This window comes from Pan troglodytes, chromosome 10 (genome assembly GCF_028858775.2).
Source record: "Pan troglodytes isolate AG18354 chromosome 10, NHGRI_mPanTro3-v2.0_pri, whole genome shotgun sequence".
In the NCBI taxonomy this organism is placed as follows: domain Eukaryota; kingdom Metazoa; phylum Chordata; class Mammalia; order Primates; family Hominidae; genus Pan; species Pan troglodytes.
This window is the reverse complement of record NC_072408.2, coordinates 78587622-78615020: the sequence shown is the minus strand read 5'-3', so window position 1 is coordinate 78615020 and position 27399 is coordinate 78587622. Positions and strand designations below refer to the sequence as shown.

Here is a 27399-nt window from a genome sequence, read left to right as displayed (position 1 = left end):
TTGCCTTCTGGGAAAACAGAACTTTGGCCACTCAGAGCAGTCCCATATCCCCAGTTCCCAAGTTGAAACAGTGCCTTGGCCACCCAGAGCAGTAACACACCCCGGTACCCAAGCTGAAGTGGCACCTTCCATCCCAGGGAAATGTGCCTGAGCTGCACAGAACAGTCACGCCCCACCAGGCCAAAGCTGAAAGGGCATATCACTCCCTGGGAAACTGGTGCCCTGCCTGAGCTGAGCAGCCACACATCCCCAGGCTGAGCTGACACAGTACCCCATATCCGAGAGAAACACAGCCATGCTGAGCTAGATAGCCCACCCTACAGGCCAAACAACTCTAGTACCTTGCTTCCCTGGAGCTGGATTAGCACTCCAGAGTCTAAGTTGCTGAGATACTCCTCTCCCTGGGGAATAAAGTCATCACTGTGCTATTCCCTACCCCCTCTCCTGGGGCCCAAACCACAGCTGTGTTCTGCCATTCTGAGGTACTTGCTGCTACTGCACCTCGACTCACAGAGTCTGGATACTGCCAAGCCCCACCATCCCAAGGTCTTGAGTCACTACTACCCAGGACCTCATCCCCTGAGATCCAAGTTACCACTGAACCCTACTGGCTCAGATTCCTGAACTGTAGCCACACCCTGCTCCCCAGGCCCAAACCTTCAAAGTACCCCTTCTTCCCAGGAGTCAGGCCAGTGTTGTGCCCTGCCCTCCAGTTAAGAGAATCACAGCTACAACCCAGCCCCCTGGGCCCAAGCTGCTAGAGGGTGACTCAGCGTCATACATCCTGGCTCTGTGGGCAACCTACATCCAACACAGCCAGAGCAAGCAAACCTGCACCCCAAGACCCAGATGACAAAACAGGTTTATGAGATGCTGAGCCTGGACATGGAAACCCACAGCTGCTCCAAGCACCTACACATAGAATACAGTGCCACTGCAGCTGCTTATGGGCCACAACAAATCTGACACCAAAAAGGACTTAGACACCCTCAGCTAAGTCTCCTGTTGTGAGGAAAATGAGACTAGAACCCCAAAAACCCTTGACAGCAAGGACATTACCACTGCTGCCACAAACTTCTACAACCTACGCCACTGAGGTGCCCACAATTATTGCTGATACTGAAAGCAGCTAAAAAGAAGCTACGTGGATACTATACCACTGCACCTATTCGGAAACAATCACTACACCCTTCTCAACCAACAAATTAAAACCCAACTGCAGGTGGGCCGGGCACGGTGGCTCACGCCTGTAATCCCAGCAGTTTGGGAGGCCAAGGCAGGTGGATCACAAGGTCAGGAGTTCAAGACCAGCCTGGCCAAGACAGTGAAACCCCGTCGCTACTAAAAATACAAAAATTAGGCAGGCATGGTGGCAGGCGCCTGTAATCCCAGCTACCCGGGAGGCTGAGGCAGAGAACTGCTTGAACCCAGGAGGCAGAGATTACAGTCAGCCAAGATCATGCCACTGTACTCCAGCCTGGGCAACAGAGCGAGACTCCATCTCAAACAAAACAAAACAAACAAACAAACAAAAAAACACTCAACTGCAGGTGAAAGTCATTCTCTATAAAAGCCACTCTACAGAGTTTAGAAAGGGAATTGTTCCACTAGATGCAAGGACATCAATGGAGGCACACATGAAACGAAAACAAAAAGCAGCCGGGTGCAGTAGCTCACACCTGTAATCCCAGCACTTTGGGAGGCTGAGGTGAGCAGATCATGAGGTCAAGAGATCAAGACCATCCTGGCCAACATGGTGAAACCCCATCTGTACTAAAAATGCAAAAATTAGCTAGGCATGGTGGCACGTGCCTGTAGTCCCAGCTACTCAGGAGGCTGAGACAGGAAAATGGCTTGAACCCAGGAGGCAGAGGTTGCAGCGAGCCGAGATGGTGCCATTGCACTTTAGCCTGGGCAACAAGAGGGAAACTCCGTCTCAAAAAAAAAAAAAAGCAAGGAAATAGGACACCACCAAGGGAACATACAATTCTCTAGTAGCAGACTCCAGTGAAAAAGAAATCAACAAAAGGAATTCAAAATAATAACCTTAAGGAAACACAATGAAATACAAAAAAAATACAGATAATTCAATAAAATCAGGAAAATAATTCATGATATGAATGAGAAATTCCATAAAGAAATAGAAATAATAAAAAAAGAGCCAAGCAGAAATTCTGCAGCTGAGGAATTCAATGATAAAATAAAAAAATAAAAGAGAGCTTCTACAGCAGACCTGATCAGCAAAAGAATCTCTGAATTTAAAAATAAGTAGTCTAACATTACCTATTCAGTGAGGGAAAAAAAAAAAGAGTGACAAAAGCCTATATGCCTTATGGGACACCATTAAGCAAGCATATATTCCTATTTTGGCACTTCCAAAGGGATGAGAGACAAGAAAAGGTATAGAAAACCTATTTAATACAGTAACTGAAACTTCCCAAGTCTGGAGAGAGATATAAAAAACATCCAGATCCAGAAAGCTCACAAGTCCCCAAATAGATTCAACCTAAAAAGGTCTTCCTTAAGGTACACTATAGTCCAACTGTCAAAAGAGAATTCTAAAAACAGCACGAAAAAAACGTCAAGTCACATATAAGGAAGTCCCTGTTAGATTAAAAGCAGATTTCTTTTCTTTTCTTTTCTTTTTTTTGAGACAGAGTCTCACTCTGTCGCCCAGGCTGGAGTGCAGTGGCACAATCTCGGCTCACTGCAAGCTCCGTCCCCCAGGTTCATGCCATTCTCCTGCCTCAGCCTCCTGAGTAGCTGGGACTACAGGTGCCCGCCACCACACCTGGCTAATTTTTTGTATTTTTAGTAGAAACGGGGTTTCACCATGTTAGCCAGGATGGTCTCGATCTCCTGACCTCGTGATCCGCTCGCCTCAGCCTCCCAAAGTGCTGAGATTGTAGGCATGAGCCACCACACCCGGCCTAAAAGCAGATTTTTCCTTAGAAATCTTATAGGCCAGGACAGTATGAGATGATATATTCAATGTGATGAAAGAAAAATACTTCCAGCCAAGAATACTATATCTAGCAAAGCTATCTTTCAGAAATCAGGGAGAAATAAAAGTCTTTTCCAGACATGTGAAAACTGAGGGAATTTATCACTACTAGACTGGCCTTGTAAGAACTGCTCAAAGGAGTCCTATATCTGGAAGAAAAAAAGATGAAAATTACTATCAAGAAAACATACAAAAGTATAAAACTCATTGCTAGAGCAGATACACAAAGGATAAAGCAAACAGAATCAAATCTTACCATTACAGAAAACCACCAAACTTCAATGATAAACTATGAGAGCAAAAAAGGAACAAAGGATATACAAAACAACCAGAAACAATTAACGAAATGAGAGGAATAAATCCTCACCTATCAATAACAATCTTGAATGTAAACAAATTAAATTGCCCACATAAAAGATACAGACTGGATAAATGGAATTTTTTAAATGACCCAACTATAAGCTGCCAACGGGAAACTCACTTCATCTGTAAAGACACCTACAGACTGAAACCAAGAGAGCAGCAGTAGCTTTATATGTATCAGATAAAACAGACTTAAAAATCAAAAACTGTAGAAAGAGACAAAGAAGGTTATTATATAATGAAAAAGGGATCAATTCAGCAAGAGGATATAACAACTGTAAATATATATGCACTCAACACCAAAGCACCCAGATACATAGAGCAAAATACTAGCTCTAAAGGGATAGCTATACTCCAATACAGTAACAGTTGGGGACTTCAACACCCCACTCTCAGCATTGGACAGATCATTTAGGCAGAAAATCAACAAGAAAAAAAAAATGGATTTATGCTGCACTTTAGACCAAATGAATCTAACAGACATTTACAAAACATTTTATCCAACAGCTGCATAATACACACTCTTCTCATCAACACATGGCCAATACCCTAGGACAGAACATGTTAGACCACTAAACAAACAAATCTAAACAAGTTTAAAAGAACTGAGATTATAAGAAGTATCTTTTCTGACCCTAATGAAATAAAACTAGAAATCAGAAACAAGAACTTGCAAATTTGTACAAATACATGAAAATTAAACGTTTCTGAATGACCAATGGGCCAAAGAAGAAATTAAGAAGTAAATTTTTTAAATTTCTTGAAACAAACAAAAATAGAAACACAACATACCAAAACCCATGGGATACAGCAAAAGTAGTATTAAGAAGGAAGTTTATAGCAATAAACACCTACATTAAAAAAACAGGAAGAGTTCAAATAAACAACCGAACAATGCATGTCAAGGAACTAGAAAAACAATAACAAACCAAATACAAGTGAATAGAAGAAAAGAAACAAAAAGATCAAAACAGAAATAAAATTGAGACCAAAAAAAAAAATTACAGAACAAAGTTGACTTATTTGTTAAAGGCAGCCAAAATTGACAAACCATTAGTTAGACAAACCAAGAAAAAAAGTGAAAAGACCCAAATAAAATCAGAAATTTAAAAACTATACATTAAAACATACCACAGAAATACAAAGGATCATTAGAGAGACTACCTACCATACTCCAACAAACTGGAGTATGGATAAAGTCCTGGACACATACTACTTATCAAGATTGAATCAAGAAGAAACCAAAAACCTGAAAAAAACAATTACAGTACAGTAAGTTTGAATCAGTAATGAAAAGTCTCCCATTAAAGAAAAGCCCAAAACCCAATGGCTTCACTGTGGAATTCTACCAAACATTTAGAGAAGAACAAATGTCAATTCTTCCCAAACTCTTCCAGAAAACTGAAGAGGAAAGAATTTTTCCAAACTCATTGTATAAGGGCAGCATTACCCTAATACCAAAACTAGACAAAGACACAACAAAAAAAGAACACCATAGGCCAATATCCCTGATGAATACAGATGCAAAAATTCTCAACAAAATACTAATAAGTGGAATCCAGCAGCACATTAAAAAGATCACTGACCATGATCAAACGCAATTTATCCCAGGATGCATGGATGGTTCAACATATGCAAATCAATAAATGTGATATATCATATCATTAGAATGAAGGATAAAAATCATACGATCATCTCAATAGACAGGAAAAAAAGCATTTTATAATATTAAACATCCCTCATGATAAAAACTCTCAGCAAGTTAGTAGAAGAAACATACTTGAACACAATGAACTCTACAGCCAACGTCATACTTAACAAGGAAAAGTTCAAAGTTTTTCTCTAAGATCTGGTACAAGACAAGGATGGCCACTTTCACCACTTTCAGTCAACACAGTACTGGAAGTCCTAGCCAGAGCAATTAGGCAAGAGAAAGAAAGAAAAGACATCCAAATTGTAAAGAATCCTTGTTTGCAGATATAATCTTACACATGGAAAACCCTAAAAGCTCTACCAAAAAACTCCTAACACTGATTAATTACATAAAGTTGCAGGACACAAAATCAACGAACAAAAATTAGTAGTATTTCTATACACCAACAATGAACTAGCAGAAAAACAAATCAAGAAAGCAATTCCATTTATAATAGCTACAAACAAAAAAGGAAATAATGTAGGAATAAATTTAACCAAGGTGAAAGATCTGTACAAGAATAACTACAAACACTGATGAAAACTTAAGGAGGACATAAAATAAAGGCATCCATGTTCATAGATTGGAAGAATTAATATTGTGAAAATGACCACAATACCAAAAGCAATCTAAACATTCAATGCAATCTCTATCAAAATACCAATGACAACCTTCCCAGAAATTGAAAAACAATCCTAAAATTCATATGGAACCACAAAAGATCCCAAAAAGCCAAAGCAATCCTGAACAAAAAGAACAAAGCTGGACGCCTCACACTACTAGACTTCAAAATGTACTACAAACCTACAGTAACCAAAACAGCATGGGGCTGACATAAAAACATACACAGACCAATTAAAGAGAATAAGGAACCCAGAAATAAATTTAGAGCCAACTGATTTTTGACAAAGTCACCAAGAACATTCATTGAGGAAGAAACAGTCTCTTCTACAAATGGTGCTGGGAAAACTAGGTATGTATATGCAGAAAAAATGAAACTAGAACCCTATCTCTCACCACATACAAAAATCAACTCAAAATGGATTGAAAGGCTAGGCATGGTAGCTCATGCTTGTAATCCTAGCACTTTGGGAGGCCAAGTCAGGCAGATCACCTGAGGCTGGGAGTTCAAGACCAGCCTGGCCAACACGGTGAAACCCCATCTCTACTAAAAATACAAAAAAATCAGCTGGGCATGGTGGTGGGTGCCTGTAATCCCAACTACTTGGGAGGCTGAGGCAGAAGAATCGCTTGAACCTGGGAAGCAGAGGGTGCAGTGAGTTGAGATCACGCCACTACACTCCAGCCCAGGCAACATAGTGAGACTCCATCCCAAAAAAAAAAAAAAAAAAAAAGGATTGAAGCTTAAATGTAAGATCCAAAACTATGAAACTACTACAAGAAAATGTTTCAAAAACTACTAGAGGAAATTATTCAGGGCACTGGTCAGGACAAAGATTTTACAGAGAAGAATGCAAAAGCACTGGCAACAAGAGCAAAAACAGACAAACAGGATTACATCAAAATAACTTCTGCATAGCATAGGAAACAATCAACAAAATGAAGATACAACCTATAGAATGGGAGAAAATACCTGCAAACTATACATCCAACAAGGGTTTAATATCCAGAAGATACAAGAAAGTCGAAAACCTCAACAGAAAAAAAAAACTCCAATTTCAAAATGGGCAAATAAGCTAAATAGGTATCTCTCAAAAGAAGACATACAGGAAGTTTATATTCAGAGCAACTTGAATCTATGCTACTGGATTGCAATCCTCAATCTTGGCCCAAATAAACTCTATATCTACATTTAAAAATGACGATGACAAAAAAAACATACAAATGGCTAACAGGTATATGAAAAAAATGTTCAACATCACTAATTAGCAAGAAAATACAAATCAAAATCTCAATGAGATACCATCTCATCCCAGAAAGGCTAATTAACTGATGACTAATTTTTTGTCATCAAAACTACAAAAAAAAAATGCTGGTGAGGATATGGAGAAAAGATAACTCTTATACACTGCTGGTGGGAATGTAAATTGGTACAAGCACTACTGAAAACAGTATGAAAGTTCCTCAAAAAACTAAAAACAGTGGCCAGGCATGATGGCTCAAGCCTGTAATCCCAACACTTTGGGAGACCAAGGCGGGCAGATGGCTTGAACTCAGGAGTTCAAGACCAGCCTGGGCAACATGGTGAAACCCTATCTCTAAAAAAATATAAAAATAATTAGCCAGGCATGGTGGCACGTGCTTGTAGTCCCAGCTATTCAGGAGGCTGAGGTAGGAGAACTGCCTGAACCCAGCAATTGGGAGGTTGCAGTGAGGCAAGATTGCATTACTGCACTCCAGCCTGAACAACAGAGACTCTATCTCAAAAAAAAAAAAAAAAAGAAAAAAAAATTACCATATGATCCAGTAATCCCACTTTTGACAATATTTCAAAAAAAAAAAAAAGAAAATCAGCATGTCAAAGAAGCACTCCCAAGTTTACTGCAGCACTATTCACAATAGCCAAGATACGGAGTCAATCTAAGAGTCCATCAACAGATGACTGGATAAAGAAAATGTGGTGGCCAGGCATGGTGGCTCACACCTGTAATCCCACCACTTTGGGAGGCCGAGGTGGGCAGATCACTTGAGGTCGGGAGTTCCAGACCAGCCTGATCAACATGGAGAAACCCCATCTCTACTAAAAATACAAAATTAGCCATGCGTGGTGGTACATGCCAGTAATTCCAGCTACTCAGGAGGCTGAGGCAGGAGAATCGCTTGAACCCAGGAGGTGGAGGCTGCGGTGAGCCGAGGTCACGCCATTGCACTCCAGCCTGGGCAAGAAGAGCGAAACTCCGTCTCAAAAAAAAAAGAAAGAAAGAAAATGTTGCATATATGCACAATGGTATACTATTAAGCCATAAAAATGAAAAAAACCCTGTCATTTGCAGTAACATGGATGAGCATTGAGGATATATGTTAAGTAAAATACACCAGCCACAGAAAGATAAATACTACATGTTCTCTTACGTGGAAGCTAAAACAGTTGGCTTCAACGAAGTAGAAAGTAGAACAGCAGTTACCACAGGCAGAGAAGGGTTGTGGAAAGGGGAATAGACAAAGGTTGGTTAATGAATACTAAAGTACAGCTAGACAGGAAGAATAAATTCTAATGTTCTACAGCACTATCACATGATATAATTAACAATTTATTTATATTTTCAAATAGAAGAGCAGATCATGAATGCTTCTAACACAAAGAATAAATGTTCTAAGTGATAAATATACTAAGATTTGATTACACATTATATACATATATCAGATTATCACACTGTACCCCATAAATATGTACAATTATTATGTGCCAATTAAAAATAAAAGCAAAATCTAGATTTTTTAAAGTCCAACTAAACTTCAATAATATATAATGAAGATATTTCTTAATTACTCTATCATGAATTGATTCCTGAGTAGTATCATCCTGCCATAGAACATTCTGCTTCTTACGTTTATCAATTGTAATAATTGATATTTGAAAAGCTATCTCTACGCATATTTGTCACAAAAAAATTATTTTGTTACAGGGAACAATTATGATGTGAATAATTTCATCTCAGATAACATTTGTTAGTAGAATAAGCTTTCAATTTCTTCACTCTAGTTTTATTCATGATCTCTAACGCAAAAATTAAAAGGTTCTGGGCAGCTGCAGTGTCTCACACCTGTAATCCCAGGACACTGGGAGGCCAAGGCAGGAGGATCACTTGAGGCCAGGAGTTCAAGACCATCCTGGGCAGTAAAGCAAGACGCTCCCCCACCCCCATCTCTTAAGAAAAAATAAATAAATTAAAAAAATTAAATTTAAAAAATTTTAAAAGAAAGCTTCAAATGCTTTTATCTGTTATGTAATATTTTTATTACGCATTACTTTACGAAAACATTTCTACGTTATCACATCTGACCCTCAAAATTCAGTTAGACAGATATTATCATTCCCATCTTGTAACTGAAAAAACTGCAAGAAAATCAAGTGATTTGCTCAAGGTTCTTCCACTGCTCTGGGGCTGAGACTCAAAGGTCTACTCTACAAGTTTTATTTGCCCAAAGAGTACATAATGAAAAAGGCTATCAACTTAAGGCTCAGCATATATGGACACTGACAAAATTGTTCCAATATCCTACGTGCTGTTTGCATCTCAATCTGTAGTATTCACCAACTACCAGTGCTGTGAACATGAGTAGGTCCTCTGTACTACAGGAAGCAAAGAAAGAGCATCAGCAGTCCCTTTCTTCCTTTCTACTACCTAAGATTTGAGAGAAAATGAAGAGCTCACAGGAACAGTAGAAAAAAAAAATAAGTCAGGAAAAAAAAGAAAAAAATATATATCCCAAGAAGGTAAAGGTCAATGGAAATTATAATCAGGAATCTGGCAAATTGAAGGCTAAAAGAAGAAAAAGACTTAAACAAAAGTCTACACTACCAGAGACATGCAACATGTTGGAGACTCCTCCCATAAGAAGCCAAATTCTGCAAAGAATCAGCACCATGCATCTCAAACAGCAAAAGAATGTATAGGCAATACATTCTCATGACTGTTACCTTAGGGATACAGAGGCATCAATATGTAAAAACGGAATAGCCTAATCAGTTTCCCAGACCATATCTGAGATATTACTAAAAGTCTATATAAGACCCCCAAGCCTAACAACTTACTAATTTGAGATATTTTACAAGGGAACAAATTATATGGCAAAAACTTATCTAAAATACATCTCTAATGGGAATATAAATGATGTTTTCATTTCATCTTCCAGTTCATCTGGCAGAGAACAATGAATACGAAAACTGCTCAAAGGATACATAGTGTCAAAATCAAGTTGGGTGGTGTGGCAGTATGGGGGCAGGGTGAACCATAATTTCTGTATGGTCCAATCTTTAAAAATCAAGAAATAATGTATTTGATTAAATGAATTTAAATTGAAATTTGAACAAGATACCCCCCCCCCAAAAAAAACCACATACAATAACAAGACAAAAGGTGCAACTGATTAAGAAAAACAAAACTCTTAAAAACCCAGTAATACTAAGTAGAAGATATGGAAGAACCATTTTTTAAAAAAGACACAATAGCTATGTTTTAATACTACTACTAATAAAGAAATGCAAGAAAGTGATTATGATAAAAGTTAGAATAACGGTTTCTTAGGAGACAAGGGGTGGTACATGGAAGGTCATCTGGAGTTATTGGCAAACGTCTTTTTTTTTTTTTTTTTTGAGATGGAGTCTCGCTCTGTTGCCCAGGCTGGAGTGCAGCGGTGCGATCTTGGCTCACTGCAAGCTCTGCCTCCAGGGTTCACAACATTCTCCTGCCTCAGCCTCCCGAGTAGCTGGGACTACAGGCACCCACCACCACGCCTGGCTAATTTTTTTGTATTTTTAGTAGAGACAGGGTTTCACCGTGTTAGCCAGGATGGTCTCAATCTCCTGGCAAAGGTCTATTTTTTAACCTAAGCTGTGATTACAAGTTTGCCTTATGATTCGTTCAGCTATATGGTAAGTATGATTTTCACTATATGAATTTTTACAACAAAAATGCTAAAAATTACTGGTGATAAACACAAAATGATACGGTTTGACTGTATCCCCACCCAAATCTCATCTCAAATTGTAATCCCCACGTTGAGGGAGGAACCCAGTGGGAGGTGACTGGATCATAAGGACAGTTTCCCCCATGCTGTTCTCAGGATAGTGAGGGAGTTCTCACAAGGTCTTATGGTTTAAAAGTGGCAGTTTCCCCTAAGCACTCTCTCTCTCCTGCCGCCATGTAAGACATGCTTTGCTTCCGCTTCCCCTTCGCCTTCTGCCATGAAGTTTCCTGAGGCCTCCCCAGCCATGCGAAACCGTGAGTCAATTAAACCTCTTTCCTTTATAAAATACCTAGTCTCAGGTATTTCTTTATAGCAGTGTGAAAACGAACTAATACACAAAATGTAAAGTCTTAAATAGGATCTAAATCAAATCTCAAGGGTACTGAAGGAATTTTGTCTGATGGAAAACATGATACAAATTCAACAATGAAAAAATATACCTTGAGAAAAAGAAAAGGAAGAACAGATCAAAGATTTGAGGAAGTAGCACCACCTGTCACCAAGCGAATCTGCAAAAGAAGGTTGGGGGGAGAGGAATGCAATTGTTTTGGAAGATTATACAGACTATCAATGAGAAGGAAGAAAAAAGACACTTTAATACAAATTACAAACTGGTATAAAACCACTCTATGTATATGATGATGACCTTCAGCTATCCAAACATCTACTGGCACATTCTCTAATACATACCATCTGTTAAAATTCTTGAATATCTTGCTGATAATGTCACCTGTCAGAAGGTACAGAACAGAAAAGAGAATTAATGCAGACCAACAAGAAGGAAATGGTAAAATCTTGGGAGAAAAAAACCATCTTAAGAGTTCATAACAACAAAGAGAACAAATTTGGAACACATACATTCAGCCTACGATTGAAGGGGAAAAAAGATGTACAGAAGAGATAGGTATTAATTCCACCAAAAACAGAAAGGAAAAAGAAACCCTATATAAAAACTTCCACTTCTGGCCAAGATGGAATGACAGGCTGGATTTAACCTCCCACCAGAAAAATAATAATAATAATAAACTAAACTAAAAATACTGACCAACCTATGAAACAATGGTTTTCATGATACTCCTCCCCATCAAACAATGAAGGATAGTGACTATTGAGAGAAAGGAACCAAATGAAGAGAGCAATACAATTGTCTAGCTTTATGTTGTGTGTTCCCAGCTATGGGAAAGGGAGAGAAAACTCAGAAGGTGTCCAGTGAGGAGAGAGATGTGGGAAATAGGGGATGCCAATACAGCTAGAGTTCACAGGAGAAAGTACCAGAGAAAAGAGAAGAACACACAGGGAACTCAAGAAATCTGCAGTCTTCCTCGAGTATTCAGCAGAGTATGGAACAGTGCATGTTTGTCAGTAAACTCTTCAAGGCGAGAGGGAAACTATTAGAAGAAACTATCTGCAGGCTCACATAACTGTTTGCACCAGCCAGAGTGGGAAATCTCATAATTCACAAAGCACTCCCTTGCCTCATCCGTGAGGCAAAATTAGTTCTGTACTAAATGCAGTGCTGATACCATTTAGCAAAGTTTAAAAGCAAGACCCAAAAGTACCCAACTGACTCCAAGCAACTTAAGTGCCTTCTAACACAAAACTCAATAGTATTTTACAGAACACAAAAATATCTAGCACCCAAAAAGAGAATTCAACATATCTGACATCCAGTAAAAAATTTACCACTAAGGCATGCTAAGAGCCAGGAAAATATGACCTATAACAAAAAAAGTAATCAATTACAATTGACCACAAAACAACACAAATAGCAGTGAAGGATATTAAAGTATTATTTTAAGTCTATCCCATATGTTCAAGACACTAAAGTCACAACTCGGCCAGGTGCAGTGGCTCACGCCTGTAATCCCAGCACTCTGGGAGGGTGGTATGGTTTGGATCTGTGTCCCTGCCCAAATTTCATGTTAAATTGTAATCCCCAATGTTGGAGGCAGGGCCTGGTGGGAGGTAATGGAATTATGCGGGCAGTTTCTCACAGTTTAGCACCATCTCCCTTGGTGCTGTCATGTCAATAGTGAGTTCTCCTGAGATCTGATTTTGTTTAAAAGTATGTGGCACCTCCCCTCTCTCTATTCCTCCTGCTCTATGTGAAGTGTTGGCTCGCTCTTTGCCTTCCGCCATGATTGTAAGTTTCCTGAGGCCTCCCTAGAACCTGAGCAGATGCCAGCACCACACTTCCTTTACAACTTGAAGAACTGTGAGCCAATTAAACCTCTTTTCTCTATAAATTGCCCAGTCTCCGATATTTCTTTATAGCAGTGAGTATTGACTAATACAGAAAATTGGTACCAGAAATGGGCATTGCTATAAAAACACCTTAAAATGTGGATGCAGCTTTGGAAGTGGGTAACAGACAGAGGTCAGAAGAGTGTGGAGGGCTCAGAAGATAGGAAGATGAGGGAAAGTTTGGAATTTCCTAGAGACTGGTTGAACGGTTGTGACCAAAATACTGGCAGTGATACAGAGAGTGAAGGCCAGGCTGAGGAGGTCTCAGATGGAAATGAGGAACTACTGGGAACTGGAGTAAAAGTCACTTTTGCTATGTCTTAGCAAACAGCCTGGCTGCACTGTGCCCCTGCTCTAGGGATCTGTGGAACTTGGAACTTGAGATGGATGATTTAGGGTATCCAGTGGAAGAAATTTCTAAGCAGCAAAGTCTTCAAGATGTGGCCTGGCTGTTTCTAACAACCTATGCTCATATGCATACGCAAAGAAATGACCTGAAACTGGAACTTATATTTAAAAGGTAAGCAGGACATAAAAGTTTAGAAAATTTGCATCCTGGCCATGTGGCAATAAAGAAAAGCCCATTTTCAGGAGAGGAATTCAAACCCATCGCAGAAATTTGCATAACTACCAGAAAGGCAAGTGCTGATAGCCAAGACAATGGGGAAAAGGCCTTGAAGGCATTTCAGAGACCTTTGCAGCAGCCATTCCCATCACAGGACCAATGCATAGGAGGGAAAAATTGTTTCCTTGGCCAAGCCCAGGGCCCTGCTGCCCTGCACAACCTCAGGACACTGCTCCCTGCATCCCAGACACTCCAGCTCCAGCTGTGACTCAAAAGGGCCCAGGTAAAGCTCAGGCTGCTGGGCCCTTTTGAGGCCCACAAGGTGCAAGCTATAAGCCATAGCAGTTTCCACATGATGTTAAGCCTGCAGGTGCACAGAATGCAACAGTTGAAGCTTGAGAGTCTCTGCCTAGAATTCAGAGGATGTATGGAAAAGCCTGGTAGTCAAAGCAGAACCCTGCTGCAGGGGCAGAGTCCTCATGAAGAACCTCTACTAGGGCAGTGAGGAGGAGAAATGTAGGATTGGTGCCTCCACAAGGGCACTGCCTAGTGGAGCTGTGAGAAGAGGGCCACTGTCCTTCAGGCCCCAGAATGATAAATCCACCAAGAGCTTGCACTCTTAGCCTGGAAAAGCCACAGGCACACAATACCAGCCCTTGAGAGCAGCCACAGGGGCTGAGCCCTGCAACGCCACAGGGCAGAGCTGTCCAATGCCTTGGGTGCCCACCCCTTGCATCAGTGTGCCCTGGGTGTGGGACATGAAGTCAAAAGAGATTATTTTGGAGCTTTAAGATTTAATGACTGCCCTGCTGGGTTTCAGGCTTGCATGTGCCTGTAGCCCCTTTCTTTTGGCCGATTTTTCCCTTTTGGAATGGGAGTATTTACCCAATGCCTATAACCCCATTGAATCTTGGGAGTAACTAACTTGTTTTTCATTTTACAGCCTCACAGGTGGAAAGGACTAGCCTTGTCTCAGATGAGACTTTGGACTTCTGAGTTAATGCCGGAAATGAGTTAAGACTTTGAGGGACTACTGGGAAAGTATGATTCTACTTTGAAATGTGATAAGGAAATGGAGATTTGGGAGGGGCCAGAAGAGGAATGATATGGTTTGGATCTGTGTCCCCACCTAAATCTCATGTTGAATTATAATACCCAATGTTGGAGGTGGGGTCTGGGGGGAGGTAATAGTGGGGGTGGTTTCTCATGGTTTAACACCGTCCACTCTTGATGCTGTCATCACAATAGTGAGTTCTCATGAGATCTGGTTGTTTAAAAGTGTGTAGCACCTCCCCCTCCCCCTTCCTCCTGCTCTATGTGACATGTTGGCTTGTTCTTTGCCTTCCACCATGAATGTAAGTTTCCTGAGGCCTCCCAGAAGCTGAGCAGATGCCAGCATCATGCTTCCTGTACAGCCTGTAAAACTATGAGCCAATTAAACCTCTTTTATCTATAATTACCGAGTCTCAGGTATTTCTTTTTTTTTTTTTTTGAGATGGAGTGTTGCTCTGTCACCAGGCTGAGTGCAGTGGCACAATCTTGGCTCACCACAAGCTCTGCCTCCCGGGTTCAAGCGGTTCTCCTGCCTTAGCCTCCCAAGTAGTTGGGACTACAGGCGCGCGCCACAACACCTGGCTAATTTTTGTATTTTTAGTAGAGACGGGGTTTCACCATGTTGCCGAAGATGGTCTCGATCTCCTGACCTCATGATCCGCCCACCTCGGTCTCCCAAGGTGCTAGGATTACAGGCGTGAGCCACTGCGCCCGGCCTCAGCTATTTCTTTATAGCAATGTGAAAACTAACTAATACAGAGGCCCAGGTACGAGGATCGCCTTGAGGGCAGGAGTTCAAGACCAGCCTCGGCAACACAGCTAGACCCCATGTCCACAAAACAAAAAAAATAGCCAGGCATGGTGGCACATGCCTGTAGTCCTAGCTACCTGGGAGGCTGAGGTGGAAGGATCACTTGAGCCCAGGAATTCAAGGTTGTAGTGAGCTATGATCATATCACTGCACTTCAGCCTGGGCAACAGAACAAAAACTCTGCAGCTGCCTGTGGCTGTGCAGCCAACCTGCTCAGAAGGAGCTGGGTAGCCCACTGTGCGAACCCCGCCGGCTCCACATGGCAGGTGAAATGCACTGGTTTAGAACTTCTGATGTCTTTCAAACCACTCTAGCCAGTGTAGCCCCAGTATTTACCATGACAAAATTTGACAGAGAAATGTTACTTCTTTTGAAAGGAAGAAAACTGAGTTATACCAAGAGTTAGGTCTTCAAGCCAGAGATCTGAGATTTCACTATGTAATGAGTATCACAGCCAGAAATAATAGGATTATCATGAGAATGGAGTATTTGAAAGCTGAGATAACTCCAGAGTGTCTTCTGATATTAGATTATCATAATTTAAACTCACAGCGATGGCTGCTCTGGGACCTCTCTTCACAATTGTCTGGAGAGGCTCAACTTGTTAGAAACCCTTTAATTTTTTGAGTTTAGAGCTATAGAAGCACTCCTGCAATACTGGATCAACACCCTTCAGGGGAAACTTAGCCTTTTCCAGCCACTGATCCTCAAGACACTGGAAGCTTTGGTGGACCCCAAACATTCTTCTATAGACAGAAGCAAACTCCACATTTTACTACAGAATGGCAAAAGTCTATTAGAGTTAGAAACAGATATTAAAATTTTCAGAGTCAATTTTGGAGATCCTGGATGAGAAAGAGTTGCTAGAAGAGCTCTATCAAAATGGAGTGACCCCCGAGTCTTTGAAAAGAGCAGTAATGGGACTGACCATGCAGAGGAGATAGAGTTGCTGATGGAAAACTACTACCGACTAGCTGACGATGTCTCCAATGCAGCTTAGGAGCTTAGGGTACTGACTGATGATTCACAAAGTATTATTTTCATCAATCTGGACAGCCACTGTAACGTGATAATGAAGTTCAATCTATAGCTGACCATAAGAACCTTCTCTCTTTCACTCTTTGGAGTAATGGGAGTTGCTTTTGGAATGAGTTTGGAATCTTCCCTTGAAGAGGCCCATGGAGTGTTTTGACTGATTACAGGAATTATGTTCATGGGAACTGGCTCAGCTGGAGGCGCCTGCTTTCATTCCTTGGACAACAGCTAGAAGCTCCATTGCCTCCTATGATAGCCTCCTTACCTAAAAAGATTCTTCTGGCAGATAGAAGCATGGAACAAAGAACAGCCTCAGACCTGATGCACTTGGATCAGGCAGGAGTATCCTAACAAACCATGAGGAACAACCCTATGGACACTGAAGTTTTTTGGTTTTTTTTGTTTTTTTGTTTTTTGATAATCACAGTTAACTTCTGATACTTTTATTATTTTCTTGTATGGAGTCAGACACTTGAAAAAAATTAATATCTGATGACAAAATATTTTGGCAGTCACAATACTAGAACTTGATTGCATTTCCAGAATTCTGAGTTAAAGAAACAAAGTGTTTGCTTTGTAACAGGCCAAAATTCTATTTCCTGCAAACTTTAAATGCTGTTTTTATAGACATGATATGAGGCAACAGAAGAACAGACAGTTGTATAGATTTTATTTAATTTATACATAACAAGAAAAGTATAATTTCAGGCTGAATGAAGCCTAGGAGCTTGACAAACCCATAGGAAGCCATAGTTCTTTGTTACCACAGGGAATTACGTCTAAGTGAATTTCCTGATTCTCAGGTGACTAAAAAGCTAGCACTCTATGTATTAACCTTAAAACAAACTCTGAAAGTTTGTGCTTTAAAAAACAAACTGTGACATAACATTATTTTCTTAGATTTGGCCCCCCTTTTATATAAGATGAATAAAAATAAATAATTTTTTAAAAAGACCCAAATGAACTTGTATTAAAAGGATTTGTATCCAGAATATAAAATCCAGGACATAAAAAGAACACTAAAAACTCAATGACAAAAAAAACACAGTTTGAAAAAAAATAAGCAGAAGATTTAAACAGACACTTCATCAAAGAAGATACAAGGACAGCAAATAAGCACATGGAAAAATACTCAACACCATTAGTCATTACAGAAATGTAAACTGAAACCATAATGAAACACTATTACACACCTATTAGAATGGCTAAAATTAAAATGACTGACATTAAATATAGGCAAAAATATGAAGCAACTGGAACTTTCATACACTGCCAGTGGAAATATAAAACACTACACCTACTTTGGAAAACAATTTTGCAGTGTGTTAAAATGCTACACACACAACTAATATATATGATCCAGCCACCCCATTCCCAGGTATCCAATCAAGAAAAATGAAAGCATATTTTCATAAAACACATATACCAATGCTCAGAGCAGCTTTATTTTATTTTATTTATTTGTTTGTTTTATTATTTTTTTCGAGACAGAGTTTCGCTCCTGTTGCCCAGGCTGGCGTGCAGCGGCAAGATCTTGGCTCACCGCAACCTCTGCCTCCTGAATTCAAGCGATTCTCCTGCCTCAGCCTCCCGAGTAGCTGGGATTACAGGCATGCACCACCATGCCCAGCTAGTTTTGTATTTTTAGTAGAGACAGGGTTTCTCCATGTTGGTCAGGCTGGTCTTGAACTCCTGGCCTCAGGTGATCCACCCACCTCGGCCTCCCAAAGTGCTGGGATTACAGGTGTGAGCCACGGCACCTGGCCTAAGAGTAGCTTTATTTGTAACAGTCAAAGTGGAAATAACCCAAATGTCTATCAAACACATGACTAGATAAACAAAATGTGGTATACCCATACAATGAATATTATTTGTGGGGTTTTTTTTTCGAGACAGTCTCGCTCTGTCACCCAGGCTGGAGAGCAGTGGCACAATCTCGGCTCACTGTAACCTCTGCCTCCCATGTTCAAGCAATTCTCCTGCCTCAGCCTCCCGAGTAGCTGGAATTACAGGCACATACCACCATACCCAGCTAATTTTTGTATTTTTAGTAGAGACAAGGTTTCACTATGTTGGTCAGGCTGGTCTCGAACTCCTTACCTCGTGATCCACCCACCTCAGCCTCTCAAAGTGCTGGGATTACAGGCGTGAGCCACCGTGCCTGGCCCAATGGATATTATTTGGAAATAAAAAAAAACTAATGATACATACAACAACATGAATTTCAAAATAATTATCCTGAATAAAGAAAGCCATACAAAAACAGAGTATATACTATATAATTCCATTTATATGAAGTTCTAGAAAATTAAAACTAATTTATAGTGACCAAAAAATGCTCAGTGGTTGCCTGAGGACACATGGAGTGATGGAGTACAGTGAGTCACGAGAAAACTAACAGAGGTGGTGAAAACATCATTATCTTAATTGTGTTCATGGATTCATGGTGTACACAAATGTCAAAGTTGTATACTCTAAATACATGTGGCCTAGCATATCAATTGTATCTCAAAAATAGCTGTATAGGCCAGGTACAGTGCCTCACCTGTAATCCCAGCACTTTAGGAGGCCAAGGTGAGCGGATCACTTGAGGCCAAGAGTTCTAAGCAGACGGAGCAACATGGCAACACCCCATCTCTACAAAAAATACAAAAACTAGCTGGGTGTGATGATGCATGCCTTTAGTCCCAGCTACTCAGCAGGCTGAAGTGGGAGGATCACTAGAGCCCAGGAGGCGGAGGCTGCAGTAAGCCGAGATCACACACTGCACTCCAGCCTGGGCCACGGACCAAGGGCATGTCTCAGGACAAAAAAAAAAAAAAAAAAAGCTGTATAAAAAATAATTTACATAGAAAGTCCATTGTTGTAAACAGTAAAAACCTAATTAAAAATAAATACATACATACATGAGGACATTCTCACTAAAAAGAAAGAAATTAGTCCTGCCTCAAAAAAAAATTAACAATCATACCCGCACTTAGCTGGGAATCAGGTGTTCATAGGAAGCAAAATATATCAAGAGCATTCAATGACTTGCCACTTGGTGGTGCTAAACTGACTGTATAAAACTCAATTCAACGAACTTTTATGAAGCAATTATGTGCCAGACATCATAAAGAACAGAGAGATTAAAAGGTATTAGAGTTCCTTGCTTGTCTGTACCTGGCAAAATTATTAAAAAGGTAAAGAAGGAATATTCTAAGTGTAAAAATACTACAAAAAAAAGGAGGAAAGTTTTCCTTTTGGGATAAAAATGTCTCATGCCCTCCAGGCTCTTATTTATTCTTAAATATTTGCTAAGATGCCCAAGCAGATAAGTACATTTATAAAACTTCCAATGATGGCCTGCTGAAAGCAACAGAAACTGTATTTTGTTTTTCTCCTCTAGCAAAGGAGCTATGTCAGATATACCTTATTAAAAGAGTTCTGGTGACCACAGCAAACATTTTAGAATAAATTTTCTCACCTCTAATTTAGCAAAAGTTTTAATTAAAAAGCAAAAATGAGGCAGAAAAACAGATAAATTCAACTTTTAGACAGAATGAACTTTTGCACAATCCAACTCAAGAACATCCTTCCTGACACAAAGAGCTGGAAAAAATAAGGAAGTTTCACAATACAGTAGTAATTTTTTATACTGTCCCTACACTTAATACTGAATTTTTACTTATATTATGATTATTATAATTTTTATTTATTTCCAAAAATGGAAGATAAAGGAAAACTTCAACCCAAATATTTTAAATGTAGCAGTAAGTTTAGGGTAAAATTATTGCCCTAAATCATTCTCCAAACTTGGAAACCCATCACCTATCATACACAACATGCATTCTTAACTTTAGCAATTATGTGAACTTACAGGCTAATATAACAACCAAAAAAGGTACAAAAGTTCAGTTTCTTTCAAAACTATTTGGCATACAGATGATAATTTGAGCATATGGTTCCAGAAAGCATCCCCAGGAAATGGGAGACTGAGCATCCTAATGGGCTCCACACCCAAATATCTAAGCACCTACTTGGTATCTCCATTTCAATAAGGCATCTTAATCTCATGAGTTCTATCTAAACCTGCTCTTCTTCTATATTCCCAATTCTGTCAAAGATATCTCATCCACCCAGTTATTCTAAATGCTTCTTTCACCATCCAGATCCTATAACCTAAGTCCCTCGAACCTTCTCCTCTGACACTGGCCCCTTATCATTTCTAGCCTAAGTCACTAAAATAACATTCTGATCTCTCTTCTTCTGATCTAGTCACCTTCCAATAATCTGTCTAAGGTGCATAATGTATAACCACTGCCCAAACTAACCTTTACAAAATGTCCATCTGGTTATACCACACAGGGGCTTAAAAATCTTCTGACTTCACCCTTTACCTCTACAGTGAGGCTATACTTCCTGATACTCCCCAACACATAAAACATTTCTGCCCTGGGCCATTGTGAACTCTGTTACCCAAAAGCTTTGTGCCTTTTTTCAGGTGTATTCTGTTCCATCTACCTGGAACACCCTTTTATCCTTTCTCTCTGCAAATAACTTCTACTAAATCCTTCAGAAAAGAACATAAGCAATAGCCTGCCCAAATTCTTTGAACTACTCTCCATTCCACTTAATCTGATTTAGAAGTTTCTTTACTCATGCATTCAGCACATTTATGAGCACCAACCACATGCTGGAAATAAAAGGTGTCAGTGGCAAAAACACACATAAGGAAAAGTGTCTGACTAAACTAGCAGTATTATGTAAGCCAGTAAATCAATGTATATAGTAGAGTGTAATAGAGGAATGCAGAGAATCCTGAATGAGGTACCATTTTCAGTTACTTCTTCAATAAATATACAGTAAACGCCTACCATGTGCCAGGTACAGAGCAAGCTACTAGGTGTAAATAAGTAAGATTCAGTCACTGCCTCCACAGCAGTTACAATCTAATGGGATGACAAGAAAACAGACAATTACAACATGTAATTGTACCAACAGGCTGCCACAGCAAGCCCTAATAAATGCTACCTTACCTAGATTTAGGAGGCTCAGGCAGAGTGAGAATCAGGAAAACTTACCTAGAGCAACATATAAACTGAGATCTAAATAATGGCAATTTTAATTAGTAGAGGGTATAGGGAAGCAGAGGATATATGTTCTTAGCAGAGGATATATTTTATACAGAGCAGTAGTTCACTGCATGATTGAAACCCAAATACCAGAGAGTAGAGTCTAAATAGTTTAGAAACAAAAACAGAGACCAGATCAGATCATAAAGGGCTGCATAAGCCATACTAAAGAATTTAGGAGTTTGAAATTTATCCTGAAGACAGACAAAAGCAACTAGAAATTTGCCTTTTCTAAGCCAATAAAGTGGCTGCAGGGCCAAGAACGAACAGCTGCAGTAATCCAGGGAGGGAGAGACTCATGGTTGCTTGAACTAAGGCAATGGTAGTGGGGATGAGGAAAGGCAGATGGCTTAGAAAGATATTTAGAAGATCAAAATGACAAGACTTCATGACTGATTAAATGTGAGAGGTGAAGGGGAGAACAGTCAAGGACAAAACTGTGTAGATGAGGTTATTTACTGAGAGGGAGAACAGAAAGAAGAAAGCAAACTGAGTTTTATTTGGGATGTGTTAATGAGTAATGACTATGGAACTAAAAAAATGCACAATACAGGTGGTTGTAAGGGCAATACATCATGGATAGTCTTAAGTGAAGAATGCTTTGAGATATAGAGAATGGTACAACTCTCAAGGAAGAGCAACTGGCAGAACTATTATTGCTTCTCAAGGATATTGGTGTGCCAAGAGAAGTCAGATAGGAGACGTGAATAATTTAAGAGTTGGAGGAGATACACAGTCAGCGCTGCAATGAACCATGATCACACCACTGCACTCCAGCCTGGGTGACAGAGCAAGACTGTCCCAAAAATAAATTAACAATAATAATAATAATAATACAAGTCTGTGTTTAACCACCCTTGTATCCAAAGAACTCAGCACATAGGAGGTACTAAAACGTTTTTTGAACTAAAGAATGCCAGAAAAATTTAAAAATAAGACATACTCCTATTACACCCTAGTTAACTACCATGTTAAAAGATCCAGTCTAGGAAAACAAGTCTCCAGGAAAATCTAGATACTAAGAATATTCATCTTTCTAAAGCACAAAAATTTTATAGGACTATGAGCATATTTAAAAAGAATTGGTTAGGGCCAATTTTAAGCTACAAAATAAATTGTTACTAAAAATGACATCACAAATTCTAATTAAGAAAAAAAACAGCTGATTTCCCTATTGTTTCAAGTAATTTTCTTTTTCATTTTTTGAAACACAGTATGCCCGTCGCCCAGTCTGAACAAGTGGCACAATCTCAGCTCACTGCACTGGTTTCAAGCGATTCTCCTGCCTTAGCCTCCTGAGTACCTGGGACTACAGGCGTGTACCACCATGCCCGGCTTTTGTATTTTTAGTAAAGACAGAGTTTCACCATGCTGGCCAGGCTGGTCTCAAATTCCCGACCTCAAGTAATCCACCCACCTCAGCCTCCTAAAGTGATGATTACAAGCATGAGCCACCGTGCCCAGCCAGTAATTTTCAATAGAAAGAAATTCTAATACACTAACAGGAAAACCTAGAGTGAATGAAGTGTACTACAATAGGATTTTACAACTCTGAAACAAAAGAGCTATTAATGGACCCATTTCTCCCACTCTAATCCCTCCTCATTTTCTTATCTTTTTTTTTTTTTTTTTTTTTGAGACAGGGTCTTGGTCTGTCACCCAAGCTGGAGTGCAGTAGCACCATCATAGCTCACTGCAGCCTCCAAGTCCCAGGCTCAGGCAATCTTCCCACCTCAGCCTCCCAAGTAGCTGGGACAACAGGCACATGTCACCACAACTAGCTAATTTTTTTATTTTTCATAGAGACAGGGTCTAGTTATGTTGCCCAAGCTGGTCTTGAACTCCTGAGCTCAAGTGATCCTCCCACCTCAGCCTCCCAAAGTGCTGGGATTACAGGCCTGAGCCACGGCACCTGGTTCCTCATTTTCTCATACCTTCTTGCTTCTTCCTCTTCACTGAATACCTATTATGTGCCAGAATCTATGTTAGGGGCAGATGAAACATTTCAGGATCTGACCTCATGATGATTAGTTCAGTCTACAGTTTCTAATATATTTACTCATTAATCCTCATACCAAGCATAAAGTAGGTACTGTTATCATATCACAGATGAGGATACTGAAGTACAGAGAAGTTAAGTAATTTTACTGAAGTCGCTTGTAAATGTGTGGAGATAATTTCTGAAACTAGTTTGGTTTCAGAGACCAAGCTCTTAACCATTACCTTTTGCTGCTTCCCTACAAGACAGAGATTAACTTCCTCCATCACTTTCCGAAACTCCAAGTTCAAAGCAAGTAGAGTTGTAAGAAAAGTTACATCCTAGGTGGAGACACTGAGAGACTCTAATTCAACAGAGCTGGTAGCCCACCATCTGTACTTTTATTAAAAAGTATCACGAGTGATTTTTGTGAGCCTTGGTTAACATTCACTCCCCTGGACTTCTAAACTAGAACTCTTAGCTAAAACTTGAAGGGAGAGGGGAGATGAATAAATAAACATACACACACATTTTCTCCCCATCCCCTTTCCTAAAGAAAAAAGATTAGGAAGTAGGGAAGCATAAAGGTATCATGTCTTTTTATGTTACATTAACCAGCTTTCATTATTATTATTATTATTATTATTATTATGCTGACGATAAAAAAGTGAAGAGTTTTCATTTGCTTTTTAAATCAAGAGATTATCAGGTTTGCGCATTAGAAAAATAACTCCAGTGGTGGTGTAGAGAAGATTAAGGGCAGAGACTGTAGAAAAGGTGTAAAATCAGCCAAGAAATCAAGAATAGAAGCAGACTAAAAGCCTGAACTATGCGCTGATAGTAAAGAAGATGCAGTAAATTTAAGAAACCTCTTAAGGTAAAACTGGTAGGACATGGTTATTGATTAGAGAGTGTTATAGGAATGAATGCCTCCAAGTATGTTTAACATGCAACCAGGTGAAAGATGATGCCATTAAACCAGATCTGAACTTACTGAGAGAAGAACAAGTGGGTTTTGTTGGTCATGATAGTATTACTTGGGAGAGGAGCAGCTTTTGGCATGGAAAACTAGTTTCAGTGGAGTGATGGCAATAGATGTGAATTTGCAGTGAATGAGAATAAATGAGGTTATGAAGCAGAATTACTAAATATAAGTCTCATTTTAAGAAGTCAGACTATGAAAGGTAGTGGCTGCAAAGAGTGAAAAATGTTTTTCATTTCACAACTCTGCTTCATTGCCTCAAGGATTCTTTCAAAATCAATCCAAACCTGAAAGAGGGAGATGTTTAAACGGAAGGGATCCCCTCTTGAAAAGTCCCAGCCTGGATCAGTTTAGATGGAAAATCAAACAGGATAATCTTCAAATATGCAGTAAGTCAAGCAGTATATCAGCATCCACCCTGAATATAAAAAGAAAAAAACTGACAAGACAACCAAGGAGCACGAATAATCCAAAAAAGAATGCCCACCTATCCTTTAAAAGAGCCAGTACGTACAAGTGTGTAATTTTATGTTTTTTTAAAAAAAATTTATATAACCCTAACAACTCCAATACAAGAAATAATGATTGGCATCTCCTCCATTCTACAGAGAAAGAACGCGAAAAGACAAAAGTCACAATTGCTCAATTTTCCAAGGTCATACTTCAGATTAACAGCAAAACCAAGCCCATATTTGTCATTCAGCCGCCTAGTCTAATACTCCAAACACCAAACCACAAACGCTGTCAAATAATTCAAAATGGGGTAGGGAAAGCAACAGGGAGACATGAGTGAAACTCAAGGAACAGAGGACGCTATCTGCAATGAGTAAACAACCATTAGTGTTCGATGAGTCACTTCAGTTGATTCCAGCTGTTTATGAAATACTCCTGCACTGGGAAATACTACCGGTGGCATATCATAAAGCTGATAGCCCTAACTATGCATAAGATGTGCCCTCGGAACGCGAATAGGCACTATTCGACGAAATCTCCGCACGTAATTCTAGTTTCCAACGAAATTAGGAGTGTCACTGACCACCTCCGTAAACCAGCATGACCAATACTCCTACTGAAATGCCTAGGAAATAAATATTTGAATGGACGCCTTCCCAGACAAGCACAGGATGGTGTAAATCTCCATTTCTCTCAGGAAACACGTCCTGCTGCTCACAACCACCAACCAACTCAGCAGCTTGGTAAAAACAAGACCCAATACACTGGTTTCTTCTAAGCGCACAGCTAGCTGCCTAGCACCTATTCAGCTCCTCCCGAAGGAAGCATAAACATCTTCACCAAAGTGTAGCAAAGAAGACAGAGGCAAGTCGGGTTAACGCTTCAAAGAGAGAAAAGACGTTGGAGTCAGAAGAGTAGACATAAAGAACTAGAGTCAAGAAACAGTGAATCGGGGGAAAAAAGGAACTAGAGAGCCACCTGTCCCTTAGTAAAGGTAATACGAATAAAAGCCTCTCTGCTCTGGGGCAGAAGAGCGCCGAGGCCTAGCTGGCCTTGGAGCAGTAGCCGGCTCTATAACTCCGCGGCTGAACTGGCATTCTCGGGAAACCAGCTGGTACCACCCAGTCTTCTCCTACAGACGCCACGGGTTGTCCGGACACAGAAAGTCCCTCGTGTCCCTCCCCCAACCAGCTGCCAGGGAGCAAAAGCATCCCCGTCCCAGAGAAAAGCCGAGGTCTTCCGGGAGGCCGTTACCTACCTTCCCGCTCACAACACCCGCCGCCGCCATGTTTCCTGCGCGTGCCTCGTAATGACGTAGCAGAACCTCACGTGTCTCTCGGACATACAACAACATCCGGCAAAACTAGAATAACATCCGGGCGGGAAAGGGGCGGGGAGTGGCGGGAAGGGAGTGGAGGAAAGGGGCCGGGCGGAAAAAAGCCGCCTGACGCGTGCGTGCTGAACTGGGCTCAGAGACGGCTGGGGTGGAGTCTCAGGCCTAACGCTACGCTTGTGCTTGCCCCACGTCCTCCCCAAGGAAGACTGCTAAAATAATGTGTACCTTACTTGTATTGGAGTTTGTCGAGACTCTGAAGCTAGCGCAGGCCACGCCAGTTTGGTGAGATGAAACGAATACCATACTGGAAGCCAGCAAGATTTGTCCTGGTTTTTTGTTGTTGTTGTAGAAAAGGAGTCTCGCTCTGTCGCTCAGGCTGGAGTGCAGTGGCGCGATCTCGGCTCATTGCAGCCTCCGCCACTCGGTTCAAGCGATTCTCGAGCCTCAGCCTCCCGGGTAGCTGGGATTACAGGCGCGCGACAAACGCCCAGCTAATTTTTAAATTTTTATTAGAGACAAGATTTCGCCAGTGTTGCCCAGGCTGGTCTCGAACTCCTGACTTCAGGTGATCCGTCCGCTTCAGCCTTTGCCCAGAGAGCTGGGATTACAGGCTTGAGCCACCGCGCCCAGCCCATTAGCCTGGTTTTGTGGCAGTAGGCAAATCACCAGTGCACTCGAAACCTCAGTTTCTTATAGTAAAATCGAGATAGTGGCGTTGCGGTGAAGATCCAAGAAAGAGCAGCACTAACATGGAGATATCCCAGGCACTATACATGGAGACTTTTCCCCTCTGTATATGAGGTTTCTCTATTTGTCTGGTCACTGCCCCTCACACATGACCTCCAGCAAGGTATTTCGATAGGAACTGTGATAATACCACGCCCTCATAGCTGCAGAGTCCAAGGCACATAGTTTATAGCACCTACACATTACTTATTAGCTCTGTGACTTAAAGCAGGTTTCTAAATTTATCAGAGCTTCAGGATGTAAACTGGGAATTACTCCTGCATGGAGTGGTTGTAGGGATTTCATACGACAATACGTGTGTGGTAAAATGATTTGTAAAGATACTAAGGTAAGAATTTTACTTGTTCTCAGTGCTGTAAAAGAATGCAG

The 27399-nt window shown here is 40.4% G+C and overlaps 1 protein-coding gene and 1 pseudogene across 12 annotated transcripts in view; one reads left to right on the top strand and one right to left on the bottom strand.

Annotated features, from left to right (window-relative positions):
* TBC1D15 (TBC1 domain family member 15) overlaps window positions 1–26311 on the bottom strand; it is an 84897-nt gene extending 58586 nt beyond the window's left edge. For 2 of the 12 annotated variants that reach the window (XM_016922592.4, XM_054662922.2), the window contains exon 1: window positions 26206–26310. In XM_016922592.4, the coding sequence (XP_016778081.2) occupies window positions 26206–26301 (96 nt within the window). In that variant the 5' untranslated portion in view covers window positions 26302–26310. 12 annotated transcript variants of the gene reach the window in all.
* LOC104001630 (magnesium transporter MRS2 homolog, mitochondrial-like) lies at window positions 13125–16803 on the top strand (annotated as a pseudogene).
* Window positions 26312–27399: the final 1088 nt, after the last annotated feature.